At 44.2% G+C, this 14774-nt stretch overlaps 1 protein-coding gene across 2 annotated transcripts in view; it reads left to right on the forward strand.

Annotated features, from left to right (window-relative positions):
- The first annotated feature begins 49 nt into the window (after positions 1-49).
- Positions 50-14774, forward strand: part of LCT (lactase) — a 66209-nt gene continuing 51484 nt past the window's right edge. For both annotated transcript variants that reach the window (XM_003922008.4, XM_074399742.1), the window contains exons 1-3: positions 50-1607; positions 8540-8619; positions 11936-12019. In XM_003922008.4, coding sequence (XP_003922057.2) covers positions 968-1607; positions 8540-8619; positions 11936-12019 — 804 coding nt within the window. In that variant the 5' untranslated portion in view covers positions 50-967. The remainder of the gene's footprint in view (positions 1608-8539; positions 8620-11935; positions 12020-14774) is intronic.

Here is a 14774-nt window from a genome sequence, read left to right on the forward strand (position 1 = left end):
GTGTATATGTAATAGGAGTCCCTGAGCTGTACTGTTTTAAACGTGCTACAAGAGTGACCAACCCATTTAATTTCCACAGCCGATTGTGAATTATCCCCATTCTACAGGTGACAAAATAGAGACACAGAGTTAAGTAATTTTTGTCAGATGAGATTTAAATCCAGGCATTTTGACTTCTGGATAACCATTAAGATATGCATGCAGAGAAAGAAAACTGGAAGGATGCATATTGTTGAAGATACTTATCCTAGGAAGAGGAGGAGGGTAGGTAAAGGAATTTGCAAGTTTTTCATAGATGTTTCTATATTGTTTGACTTGCTTACAAATATGTTCAGCATATTTTTAAAGGGGGAAAATTTTGGGCAAAAGATTTATTTTTGTTCTATTATGTAAACAAATTTTAAAATAATCTGTGGCTGGGTGCAGTGGCTCACACCTGTAATCCCAACACTTTGGGAGGCTGAGGCAACAGGATCACTTGAGCCCAGGAGTTGGAGACCAGCCTGGGTGACATGGCAAAACCCCATCTCTACTAAAAATACAAAAAATTAGCTGTGCATGGTGACACACACTTATGGTCCCACCTACCCAGGATGCTGAGACGGGTGGATTACTTGAGTCCAGGAAGTCAAGACTGCAGCGAGCTGTGATCGCACCACTTTACTCCCACCTGGGTAACAAAGTGAGGTCCTGTCATCCCCCAAAAAATTTTTTAAGATGAAAATTTGATAACTTTTGTCTTCAGACATTTCCAGGTTTCTCTGCTTGAATTATATAGGAATTTTGAGGGTTTTGTGTTATCTGTTATGATCTTTACATTTTTAAATATTGCATTAGTGAACTGTGCACTGATTTTGTGGCCATAGATAATCCAGTTAAATATTAAGTCAATAATCACTGAGTATTTTACAACCTCAGTCATAGTTATAAAGTAAGGTTCTACTTACCTCCTAACAGTTCCTAGAACATGGAGCTGTTGTGGCATGTAGTCTTTATTGTCCTGCTAAGTTTTCCATGCTGGGGGTTGGACTGGGAGTCTGATAGAAATTTCATTTCCGCTGCTGGTCCTCTAACCAATGACTTGCTGAACAACCTGAGTGGTCCCCTAGGAGACCAGAGTTCTAACTTTGTAGCAGGAGACCAAGACATTTATGTTTGTCACCAGCCACTGCCCACTTTCCTGCCAGAATACTTCAGCAGTCTTCATGCCGGTAAGATCACTCATTATAAGGTATTTCTGTCATGGGCACAGCTCCTCCCAGTGGGAAGCACCCAGAATCCCGACGAAAAAACAGTGCAGTGCTATCGGCGACTCCTGGAGGCCCTCAAGACCGCACAGCTTCAGCCCATGGTTGTCCTGCACCACCAGACCCTCCCTGCCAGCATCCTCCAGAGAACTGAAGTCTTCAGTGACCTCTTTGCTGACTATGCTGCATTCGCCTTTCACTCCTTCGGGGACCTAGTTGGGATCTGGTTCACCTTTAGTGACCTGGAGGAAGTGATCAAGAAGCTTCCCCACCAGAAATCAAGAGCATCACAGCTCCAGACCCTCAGTGATGCCCACAGAAAAGCCTATGAGATTTACCATGAAAACCATGCTTCTCAAGGTGAGTACACATTGACCTTAATGGTGACCCCTTGGCAGCCTTCATCACACACTGTTCCCATCCTCCATAAAGCAGGATTCAGCATTTCTCCCCACTCACCTGCAGCAGGCCTCTCATGTCTGTGAATTAGGGAGAAATTAATATTTATTGATTTCCCAATGGAGATTGGAAGGGAGTAGCTTACAAGGCATAACGCTCAGCATTTCCTTTGAAAAATGTCTCTGAGGCCAAGCACAGTGGCTCACGCCTATGATCCTAGCACTTGGGGAGGTTGAGGCAGGCAGATCACTTGAGGTCAGCAGTTCAAGACCAGCCTACCCAATATGACAAAACCCCATCACGACTTAAAAATTAGCCAGGGATGGTGGCAGGCATCTGTAATCCCAGCTACTCAAGAGGCTGAGGCAGGAGAATCACTTGAACCCTGGAGGCAGACTTCACAGTGAGCTGATACAGCTCCTCTACACTCTAGCCTGGGAAACAGCAAGACACCATCTCAAAAAAAAAAAAAAAAGTATATATATCTCTTTGAAACACCTCTTGCCCAGTCTTGAGTTGTGCAAGCACTGATTATCCTACTTTCCTCCTTTCTGTCTATGTCCTGCTGCCCTGACTCCAAGGCTTCATGGTTGCCTGTCCTTCCCACTTGGCTCCCCTTTACTTTACTTTTCCCCATTAAATGTATTAGTTGGAATTCACATTCCAGCTTGGGAGACAGACAAATACAAGATGAAACAATGATATACCACAGGATGAGGAGAACACAACTGTAAGTGTTCACATTCCTGCGTCCTAGGGGCCTTGAAGTTCTGATTCAGTAGCCTAAGCAGAACCAGGACATTTGTGATTTGAATCAATTCCTTAAGTGTATGTTAGCTGCACCAATTTTGAGAACCAATTTTCGATTATATATGCTTTCTTGTTTTTATTATATACTGTATATATACATATTTGTGTATATAGTGCCTGATACATATACATACTTCCATGTATTGCTTTTTCAATTTAACATTTTATGACTATATTCTCCTTTTATTAAAAGGTGTGGTGGCTCATGCCTGTAATCCCAGCACTTCAGGAGGCCAAGGCAGGAGGATTGCTTGAGGCCAGGAGTTGGAGACCAGCCTGGGCAACATAGCGAGCCACCATCTCTAAAATAGTAATTTTAAAATAATTTAAGACTCCAGTGATGGAATAGTATTGCTTAAAACAAAAAGTTGAAAGCATAATTTTCAATGGTCTTATAGTTTCCCATTGTATAAATGGAGTATGAAGTTTTAAATATTTTCCTTATTTTTGTATGTTTATTCTAATTTTCACTGCTACAAGTTATGTTACAATGACCTTGGCTCATTGCAACCTCTACTGCCTGGGTTCAAGCAATTCTCCCACCTCAGCCTCCCTTGTAGCTGGGATTACACATGCACATGCATACCACCACACCTGGCTAATTTTTGTGATTTTTTTTTTTTTTTTTTTTTTTTGTAGAGATGGGGTTTTGCCATGTTGGTCAGGCTGGTCTCAAATTCCTATCTATAAACTATTTCCCCCCTTCTGAATTCTTTCTGGCAAATTCTTAGAATTGAAACTGCTAGGTGAAAAGATCTGCATTCTTTAAGATTTTAAAGCATGGTACTAAATTATTTTCCAGAGAAATTGTAATCATTTATTGAAGTTACGAAATTACTCTCTGACCTCATTCTGTTAGTTTCAAATGCTGTATTTTATTACTAATTTGACAGTTGAAAACTTATTTCCGTCTGTTGTTAATTTGCATGTATTCTTTTATTTATTTATTTATTTATTTATTTATTGAGATGGAGTCTCATTCTGTTGCCCAAGTTAGAGTTCAGTGGCACGATCTCGGCTCACTGCAATCTCTGCCTCTCTGGTTCAAGCGGTTCTCCTGCCTCAGCCTTCCTAGTAGCTGGGATTACAGACACATACCACCACACCCAGCTAATTATTGTGTTAATAATAGAGACAGAGTTTCACCATGTTGGCCAGGCTGGACTCGAACTCCTGACCTCAGATGATTTGCCCACCTCAGCCTCCCAAAGTGCTGGGATTACAGGCGTGAGCCACTACGCCCAGCCTTAAACATTTTTTTTCTATCTTAAAAAATAAAGGAGGACATCATAGCAGCCTTATTCACAATAGCCAAAAGGTAGACACAGCCCAGATATCCACTGATGAATGAATGGATAAACAAGATGTGGCATAGACATAAATTGGAATATTACTCCGCCTTCATTAAAAAGGGAAGTCTTGTCACATGCTACAACATGGATGAACCTTCAGGACATTATGCTATGTGAAATAAGCCAGACACAAAACAACAAACGCTTTATGATTCCATGTATAGAAGGAACCTAGAGCAGTCAGATTCATGTAGACAGGAAGAAGAATGGCAGAGGCCAGGGACTGGGGTAAGGGAGAGATGGTGAGCCATTTAATGGGGGTAGAGTTTCTGTTCTGAAGATGAAAAAATTCTGGAGATTGGTTGTACAATGATGTGAATATACTTAATACTGAACTGTACACTTAAAAATAGTTAAGATAGTAATTTTGCTGTTATGTGTATTTTACCAAGATTATTTTTTTTAAGGCAGGGTAAGGGAAGAAAGTGTGAGGGTGGCTTGGAGTGTTTTAGACAGAGTTGCCAGGAAGGCTGTTCCTGAGCCACCATATGAGCAGTTGGGAATGCAGGGAGGAAAAGGGCTCCAGATGTGGAGGGAAGGGGCCCAGGCTGAGGGAAAGCAGAGCTCTGGACAGGCAGACAGTTTCCTGAACCTAGGAGCACCATTAAGAACCACTGCGCTCTTGAGGCAGATCAGCAAATAAACAGAGATGTGTGTTGGCTTCAATCCTACTGAAGAAGCTCTGGGTAAAAGCAACTTTGAAAGAATGAGGCCAGGCACAGTGACTCCTGTCTGTAACCCTAGGGCTTTGAGAGGCCAAGGTGGGCAGATTGAGCTCATGAGTTCAAGACTAGCCTGACCAACATGGCAAAACCCCATCTCTACCCCCTGCAAAAAAAAAAAAAAAAAAAATCACAAAAATTAGCCAACCATGGTGGGGTGTGTGTGTAATCCCAGCTTCAAGGGAGGCTGAGGTGGGAGAATTGCTTGAACCCAGTCAGCAGAGGCTGCAATGAGCCAAGGTCACACCACTACTTCAGCCTAGGTGACAGAGCCACACCCTGTCTCAAAAAAAAAAAAAAAAGAAAAAAGGATGAAAGACTACAGAAGCAGCAGGACTGAAAAAAATAATAGTACTGTAATAACAAGAAACAAGGAAAGACAATATCATGCCAAATAAAGAAAAATCTTATTTTTGAGGGTAGAGTCCATAAAACTTTTTAAATTATAAAACTATATTTACATGTTTATTTAAATGTTTTCCATATTTTATTTTTACTTTCTATCAAGTGATTAAAGACTTTCTTTTTAAACTCCTATCTTCCTTCTTCTCTTCTGCTTATTTCTCCTACCCTTCGTTTTGTGTTTCCCCAAGTATCTGTCCCCAGTATCATGTAAGACACTGAATAAATTCTCTTTTTCAGTCTCCTTACTATTCTAAAAAGTGGTTTTTCTTTTCTCTTTCTCCCTCATTCTCATTTTACTTTGAAGTCCAATCCTATAGACTTACTGTTCTTTTAAAAATATATTATTTAAGATACACCAAAAATGTCATATTTCATAGGTTAGTTGAAAGTAAAAAATAAAATAAAATAAAATAAGAAATGCCAGTGGCTGGGCTCAGTGGTTCACACTTGTAATCCCAGCACTTTGGGAGGCTGAGGTGGCTGGATCATCAGGTCAGAAGTTGGAGACCAGCCTGACCGTCATGATAAAACACCGTCTCTAGTAAAATTTGCTGGGCATGGCAGTGCGCACCTGTAATCCTAGCTACTCGGGAGGCTGAGGCATGATAATTGCTTGAACCCTGGAGGCGGAGGTTGCAGTGAGACAAAATCATGCCACTGCACTCCAGCCTGGGTGATAGAGCGAGACTCTGTCAAAAAAAAAACAAAAGAAATTCCAATGAACCAACTACTCAATGTGAGCAATTAAATATAACAGAATACCATTTTATACCAATGAGGAGGGCTGTAATTAAAAAGACAAACAGTAACGGTGCTGGTGACGCTGTGGAGTGAATGGAACCTGCAGACGCTGCTAGGGCCATGAACAACAGTGCAGCCGCTTTGGAAAACAGTCCAGCACATCCTCAAAAAGTTAAACTTTAGAGTTAACATGTGGCTTAACAATTCCTCTTCTAGATATACATCCAAGTGAAATGAATAAATGTCCAGATAAAAATGTGTAGACAAACATTCATAGCAGTGTTACTCCTAAAAACCAAAAGTGGAAACACCCTAATGTCCATCAGCTGATGGATAAAGAAAATGTAATATTAATATATCCATGCAATGGAATATTATTCAGCCATAAATAGATGTTGTGAGGTTTTGTTGTTGTTGTTGTTGTTTTGAGACACTGTCTCACTCTGTTGCCCAAGCTGGAATGCAGAGGCATGATCTTGGCTCACTGCAACCTCTGCCTCCTGAGTTAAATCACTTCTCCTGCCTCAGCCTCCCAAGTAGCTGGCACTGCAGGCGTGTGCCACCACACCTGGCTAATTTTTTTGTGTTTTTGGTAGAGACGGGGTTTTACCATGTTGGTCAGGCTGGTCTCAAACTCCTGACCTCAAGTGATCCTCCTGCCTCAACCTCCCAAAGTGCTGGGATTACAGGTGTGAGCCACTGTGCCTGGCCAGAAAGAAGTTCTTATATATGCTGTAACGTAGATGAACCTTGAAAACATGCTAGTGAAAGCAGCCAGTCACAATCACATATTTCTCCATTTACAATAAATATCCCCAATAGGCAAATGTATAGAGACGCTAAAAATTAGCTGTTTAGTCTGCAGATGTGGTGATGGTCTGAAGTCTGGAAATCTGTGGAAGATGAAATGGATCCATGGGGCACAATCATTAAATAACTGGGAAACAACGTTATCTTAACACAGTGAGAACCTAATGTCTCTGAATGATATTCTATGCTCAGAAGAATTTCAAAGTTTAATTATGCTTATCAAAATAATCACTGTTTTAGTTGTTAATGGTTGTTGGTGGTAGTTTCATTGGGCAGGGATATATCTTCCTCCTGTAGAGAATTTGGATGAAATCGAGACAACAGCCAATAGTCCTATTGTTAAAATCTGAAACTCCAGTTTTACTCCATTTTTGTTTCGTGTTTCCAAATCACAGGTCTGAGCACTTTCTATGCACCCAGTCCTAAGCTTGATACTTGGAGGGTTTAAATAAATGTTTAAGTTTTGCTCCTCAAGGAACATCTAATGTGGGTTGAACATTTATGTCCATTGGATAGCAACACAGAACGGCTGAGCCATCCCAGCGCCATGGCAGTGTTTCTCAAATTACGATCTGAGGACCATTATATCGGAATCACTCAAGAAGTGTGTTAAAATGCATACGCCTGGGTCTGCTCTACTCTGCTGACTCAGAACTCTGAGGTCAGGGCCTGAAATCGGCATTTTTTTTTTTTTTCCTTTTTGAGACAAGAGTCTCACTCTGTCGCCCAGGCTGGAGTGCAGTGGTGCAATCTAGTCTCACTGCAACCTCTGCCTCCTGAATTCAAGCAATTCTCCTGCCTCAGCCTCCCAAGTAGCTGGGATTACAGGTGCACACCACCACACTGAGCTAATTTTTGTATTTTAGTAGAGACGGGGTTTCGCTGTGTTGGCCAGGCTGGTCTTGAACTCCTAACCTCAAGCAATTCACCCAGCTCAGCCTCCCAGAGTGCTGGTGTAGGCCACCGCGCCTGGCCTGAAATTGGCATTTTAACAGTCTCAGGAGGTGATTATGATGCACACAACAGTTTGAGAACCACTGTTAGGTCATCCAACATCAAAGCAGTGTCAAAGCATGTGGTATAAGCCCCACATGCTTATATTTCCTTCTATCCCCCCTCAATGTTCAGGGGCTATACTGATGTTTTCCCATAAATAAGGATCAGGGAATAGCAGTTTCCTGAGAGCACTCTGACTTTAAAAAGAAGTTCAGGAATGGGCACAGTGGCTCACGCCTGTAATCCCAGCACTTTGGGAGGCCAAGGCAGGAGAAGTGCTTGAGCCTGGGAGTTTGAGATTAACCTGGACAGTATAATGATACCGTATCTCTATAAAAAAATATAAAATTAGCCAAGCATGGTAGCACCTGCCTGTAGTCCCAGGTACTCAGGAGGCTGAGGTGAGAGGATCACTTTAGCTTGAAAGGCAGAGACTGCAATGAGCCTAGATTGCTCCATTGCACTCCAGCCTGGGTGGACAGCAAGACCCTGCCTCAAAAAAAAAAGTAGGAAGGAGTTATCTCCTGGCCAACTTTCCAAGTACTCTGCTTTCATAGTCCTGATTTTCACAAAACATTCTCTAAAGGAACATTATTATTTTTTGGAGACAGAGTCTCACTCTTTCACCAGGCACCAGGCTGGAGTGCAGTGGCGTGAACTTTGTTCACTGCAACCTCCTCTGCCTCCCGGCTTCAAGCAATTCTCCTGCCTCAGCCTCCCGAGTAGCTCGGACTACAGGCACACGCCACCATGCCCAGCTGATTTTTGTATTTTAGTAGAGACAGAGTTTCACTATGTTGGCCAGGATGGTCTTGATCTCTTGACCTTGTGATCCACCCACCTCAGCCTCCCAAAGTGCTGGGATTACAGGCGTAAGCCACCATGCCCAGCCTAGAAACATAATTTTTTAAAGCCACCTTGTCTTCTAAAATCTTTTAGCTATAGTAAAGTCATGTGGATTTCTTCAGGTCAATAGGAAATGAATCCCCTAGTGGCTTCCACAGTCAGATCCTCTTGCCCTTGCTCACCTGCTCTTCATGTCTCTGGTTGGTTTCAGGTGGAAAGCTCTCTGTTGTTCTACGAGCTGAAGATATCCCGGAGCTTCTGCTAGAACCGCCCATATCTGCACTTGCCCAGGTGACAGCAGCCCAAAAATACTTAAAACATCTGAGGAGAGTTTGATTTTAATTTTTTAAAAACAAGAGAAGCTCTGGTCTGTTGGTTTAACATTTCTGTAAATGCTTCAGAATGAGTGGTGTACATTCTCCAGATTCACAATTACCTTAAAAACAAAATCTTGAAGCCACAGCTCATGCTTGGTCAAGTGTCAGCTTCGCTGCAGGAAGGAGCCACATGCCTCTACTTGCTCTGATTTTTGAGTCCAAAATAGCTTACCAGAGAAGAGAAGAAAATGGCAAAACAAGTACTAGGGTAAAGGGGTTTTTGAAAAATGTGCACCTGGGTGAACATGGTGGCTCACAGCTGTAATCCCAGCACTTTTTGTTTGAGCCCAGAGTTCGAGACCAGCCTGGGCAACATGTCAAAACTCCATCTCTACTAAAAAATACAAAAATTAGGAAGGCATGATGATACATCCCTGTAGTCCCAGCTACTTGGGAGGCTGAGGTGAAAGGATCTCTTGAGCCCTGGAGGTCAAGGCTGCAGTGAACTGTGATCATGCCACTGCACTCCAGCCTGGGTGACAGAGCAAGACCCTGTCTCAAAAAAAAAAAAAAGGCATGCATCCTCTATCACTTTTTATTTTTTGTTTTTATTGTTTTTTTTTTAAGAGACAGGGTCTTGTGGCCTTGCTCTGTCACCCAGGCTGGAGTGTAGTGGCATGGTCACGGCTTACTGCGGCATCAACTTCCAACTCCTGGCCTTGAGCAGTCCTCCCACTTCAGCCTCCCAAAGGGTCAGGATTATAGGCATAAGCCACCACGCCCAGCCAACCATCACTTTTTAGCTATAATTTATATTTTTTATTTTTATTGTTTTTGAGATGGAATTTCGCTCTTGTTACTTAGGTTGGAGTGCAGTGGGGCAATCTCAGCTCACTGCAGCCTCTGTCTTCTGGATTCAAGCAATTTTCCTGCCTTAGCCTCCCAAGTAGCTGGAATTACAGGTGTGCACTCCCACGTCCGGCTAATTTGTATTTTTAGAAGAGACAGAGTTTCACCATGTTGATCAGGCTGGTCTCGAACTCCTGACCTCAGGTGATCCAGCTGCCTCGGCCTCCTGAAGTGCTGGAATTGTAGGCATGAGCCACCGTGCCCAAACTTTAATATAATTTTTAAAGAAAAAATTAAAATAATCTGAGAAGTAAACAGCTTTGGGCCCCCTTGGGCTGTTGGGAAGTCTGGAAGCCACGGGAACACCGCTGGTGTCCATAGTTCTGTGGCATTGCTCCAGTGCTGTAGAGATGCCATGCTGCTCATTGATGTCTATGCAGTGATGAGGGCCCGAGGAGTCAGGGTCTAGTCTTTAAATTTTCCAGTTCAAACACAGTAGAACCAAGACCTGATAAGGTTCTGGAGGGACAACTCCCAGACTGATTGCATGGCCAGAATGGCATCTAAATTGGTCTACAGAGGGTGATAACTGCTATTAGTTAGAACACAGGAGACCAAAGTGCTGATCAGAAAAACGCTTGTCAAGAAATAGCCTTTGTACTGGTGTCTCTGCCCCAGTCCATGCTGTGCAACGCTTCTGGGTAATCTTCCAAAAGCACGGTTTTGACAAGTTCCCTGCTGGGAAGCCGTACTCCAGAGTGGGATGAATCTCACAGGACCCTCCAGTGCGTGAATGTGTGGATGTCTCTGGACTCACCTCCCATTCTGCTGGTGTGTGTGCTGTGCTTCCTTCCTACTCTCCTGCATCCCCTACTGGATGTCCTTCCTGTCTTCCTGCCTTCCTCAAATCTCCTTCCAGCAAAATTCTCTCCAATGTCAATGTCCACGTGACTGTGCTGTCCAGCAGAGGCCTGGCTCAGTGACACTCCCTTGCTCACCCTGATGTGCTCTCTCCCCCGACCCGGACCCTAAGCCATTGCTTTAGACCAGTGGTTCCCAAGCTCGTGTAGGCATCAGAACCACCTCAAGAGCTAGGAGAGAACATGGAGACCAAGGCTTAATGTGGTGGGACCCACCTGGGCCTGAACAAGTCCCAAGTCCCCAGGTGAGTCTAATCCCCAGCAAGGCATGAGAACCATTGGTGTGGGCTTCTTATAGCACTTCCAACTTTCTGCCTTCTCGTGTGATTGGTGCATTTGCTTACCCTCCGTATTAAAGGTATAAACCTCTGTGGATATTATTTATCTCTAAATGTGAACCCATACCCACCATCCCAGCACAGTGTGACTTTCAGAGGTAGGAACTCAGTGACTATGTGTTGTGCAGAATTGACAGACACAAAACGAGGGTGGGCAGGAAACACTGGAGTGATACTTACCAGCGTGGTCTTTAGTAAACACTGATGACAACTTGACTGAGAAAGCAACAGGGAGCTAGTGGTGAACCACTTAATTAACCCATTTATGCCTGAGGTTGCAGTTTTTTGAATTTTTGCAATCAGACCTTAGCGATGACCTTGAGCAATAGGATATAAATAATTCCCACATGCTTAGCTTTCCAATAATGGGACACTAGGCATTAAGGTGCACAGAGCACTTGGTTCTAACCCGTTGCCGTTAACCGTAGTCCTTGTCTTGAAGGAGATGATCTGTGGGAGGGAGAAGACAGGTAATGATCTAATCATGCCAAGAGTAGACAGGTACAGTCAACCCGGCTCGTGGAGGGGAGCCAGGGCGATGGGAGTGGTGGCATGGTGGTGTCTCCCTGTGTAAATTCTGTGAATCTGAAGTTCTTTGAGCACATGTAGGCCAGAGACAGGGTAGAGGGGACATCCTTATTGGAAGTGTGGATGGGAATGTCAACCACCAGGACCATGAGGGTTGTGCTCAGCTAAAGAGGATACCCTCAGAGCATCCTCCACAGGCACTAGCTTTTGGCCCAGCTAGACATAACGGGGGGTGGGCTTCAAATGGTGGCCTGAAGTTAAAACCGAAAACCCAGTAGGATTCACAGGGGTGACTGGAGCCATGGGTGGCTGCAGGCTCTACCGCCCCCATTCTGGCTAAGTGTGAGGGTCATTTTTGGCATACATACTCATTTACGCATTCATTTAGTCATCAACACTGCGTGCTTTCTGTGTGCTGAGCACAGAGGCACATGGATGAGCACATAGGTGATGCATTCCCAAGAACACAAAGGCACAGGCACTTCCCCCCAACACACGCACATTTTCTCATTCCATCTCTACCCTTTCCTTTGGAAAATCCTGCTTTGGAATATTCAGTTTAGTGATAAGGTGAGAAATTTTAAAAAGCATACTTCTGAGAGGTTCTTCGTCTTGGCACTGCTCACGCGCTAATGACCTTATTTACTATTTCCAGGATGCGGTTGATTTCCTCTCTCTTGATTTGTCTTATGAATGCCAAAATGAGGCAAGTCTGCGGCAGAAGCTGAGTAAATTGCAGGTAATTTGAGCCCTTTTCCACATTGATGATGAATGCAGCAAAGGTTTCTGAGAGCAGATTAGACATTTGATGGTTTGGCTACTTCATAAACTGAACTTCCATCAACAGTCAGAGACCTGCTGAGTTGCGTCTCAGGAGATTTCCATTGCAAGCGTTCCTAGAGAACGTTGGTTGTTAGGCAGTCTTTCCTAGAAAGGATATGAGGGTTGGCTTATTCAGGTAAATATTTACATAGATCCTCTCCTTTCTTGTGTAGAAATCTACCTAGAATCTCAAGATTCTAGGGTCATTCTGAGTTTTAAAAAGGTAGTTCATCAATGTGGGTGATGCTTGCACAACAATGTGAATATACTTAATGCCACTGAACTATATATTTAATGGTTACAATGGTACATTTTTTTATAATTATTATTTTTGAGATGGAGTTTTGCCTGGTGGCTCAGGCTGGAGTGCAGTGGGGCGATCTTGGCTCACTGCACCTTTGCCTCCCAGGTTCAAGCGATTCTCCTGCCTCACCCTCACCCTCTCCAGTAGCTGGGACTACAGGGACACACTACCACACCTGACTAATTTTTGTATTTTTGGTAGATTTCACCATGTTGGTCGGACTGGTCTCAAACTCCTGACCTAAAGTGATCCACCTGCCTCGACCTCCCAAAGTGCTGGGATTTCAGGCATGAGCCACCACACCTGGCCCGTAAATGTTTTCTTTATCTCTATTTTAACACATTTTTAAAAAAACAAACACTTCACACCCAGATCTACTAAATCAGATCCCAGCTGTCTGGACCTTCCAATAAGCTCAGGACTCCCTCCCGTACCCAGTACTGCTAATGCCTGATAATCTGAAGTGGAACAATTTCATCCCAAAGTCATTCCCCGCGCATCTCCACCTCCCCCAGTCTGTGGAAAAATTGTCTTCCACAAAACCAGTCCCTGGTGCCAAGAATGTTGGGGACTGCTGATCTAATCAAAGGCAATAGATGCAGCCACGAGACATCTGAGTAACAGTGGTATAATTTTAGTGCTTACTTATTCCAGACACCTGGAAGGCACTTCATCCTCACATCATCTCAACCCCTCAAGACACATTCTAAGATTTAAACAATTTAACCAAGGTGGTGAGCACCCGGGTTGGGATTTGAACCAGAGTTTTCTCATTCTAAGACACCACTCTGTCTCTTCAAAAGAAAAGTAAGTCTCATGCCTGTAATCCCAGCACTTTGGGAGGTCGAGGTTGGCAGATCCCTTGAAGCCAGGAGTTCAAGACCAGCCTGCCCAATATGGCGAAACCCAGTCTCTACTAGAAACACAAAAATTAACTGAGTTTAGTGGCACGCACCAGTAATCCCAGCTCCTTGGGAGGCTGAGGCACAATTGGTTGAACCCAGTAGGCAGAGGTTGCAGTAAGCCGAGATGGTACCGCTGCACTACACCCCAAGGGACAGAGAGAGACTCGTCTCAGAAAAAGAAAAACAAGTCCAAGGGTTGGGAACACGATAATGAGGGTGGTATTTTCTTAAACACAAATGATCAATTTCAGTTGTTTTTGTGAACGCCTCACCTGAACCTAAACTTAGTTGCGACCCAGAGCCTGTGTTTGTGGGCTGGCTGACAAGGTTTCTGGACCTTACGTAGCATTCTAGTGTCTTCAAGGTCTGTTGTGCCTGTGGTGATGATAGCTACCTTTTGTCCTCCTCTTGGAATTCAACCAGAGCTTGTTGCTAGGCTAATGGGTTTGGACACAGATGCCATTTTAAAACCATCTCCATTGTGCAGAGGTGGCGTGCCTCTGACAGGCAGTCAGTAGGAACATTGGCACGGCTGGTACTTGAAGATATGATTTTCAGTCTTCCCTCGTTCTAACATAACTTTTTTTTTTTTTTTTTTTGAGACATTGTCTCGCTCTGTCACCAGGGTGGAGTGCAGTGGTGTGATCTCTGCTCACTACAACCTGCACCTCCGGGGTTCAAGTGATTGTTCTGCCTCAGGCTCCCAAGTAGCTGGGATTACAGAACATGCACCACCACGCTCAGCTTTTTTTTTTGTATTTTTAGTAGATACGGGGTTTCACCATGTTGGCTAGGCTGGTCTTTGAACTCCTGACCTCAAGTGATCTGCCTGTCTCAGCCTCCTAAAGTGCTGGAATTGTAGGCATGAGCCACTGCACCCGGCTACCGCATTTTCAAAACACTTCTACCAGTGTCTGGGTAAAACACTGAAACTTCAGTCTGTAGCTGGCCAGCCAAATAGTGAAACTCTCCCTGCACAAACTTAGCAGCCATTTTAAGCGCTCTACAATGGTTCTCTCCTTTTACTTCCTTGGGTAGGGTTGGCCCCTCAGAATTAGCCTCAAAGATTCGGAATGATAGCTGACAACAGCTGAACCAGAGAGGACACTGTTCCTTCCTGGGATTGTGTTCACATGCCTAGTAGCATTTCCATGCACATTTATCACACCCAGTACAGGAAGAACAGCTGAGCTTGCCCTGAGGATAGGAGCTAAGTTGTGTCCACAGGAGCCTGAATCGTGTTGCCCACCTTTCCAGTGTCCCCTCCTTGTCCCCAAACCCCACCCTCCTCTTAAAGAGGCTGCTTCCTGTGGGCTGCGAGGGAAGAGGGCAAAAGCAGGGCAGTGAGGGGCAGGCACCTGCTCCCAGGGGCTTTCAGCAGCCGCTCCCCAATGGCACACAGTTGTCCAGCGGCCTGAGGACAGCCTCGAGCCCGGCACATCAATGAACAGCCACAACACATC

The sequence above is a fragment of the Saimiri boliviensis genome, chromosome 5, assembly GCF_048565385.1.
Source record: "Saimiri boliviensis isolate mSaiBol1 chromosome 5, mSaiBol1.pri, whole genome shotgun sequence".
Taxonomy (NCBI): domain Eukaryota; kingdom Metazoa; phylum Chordata; class Mammalia; order Primates; family Cebidae; genus Saimiri; species Saimiri boliviensis.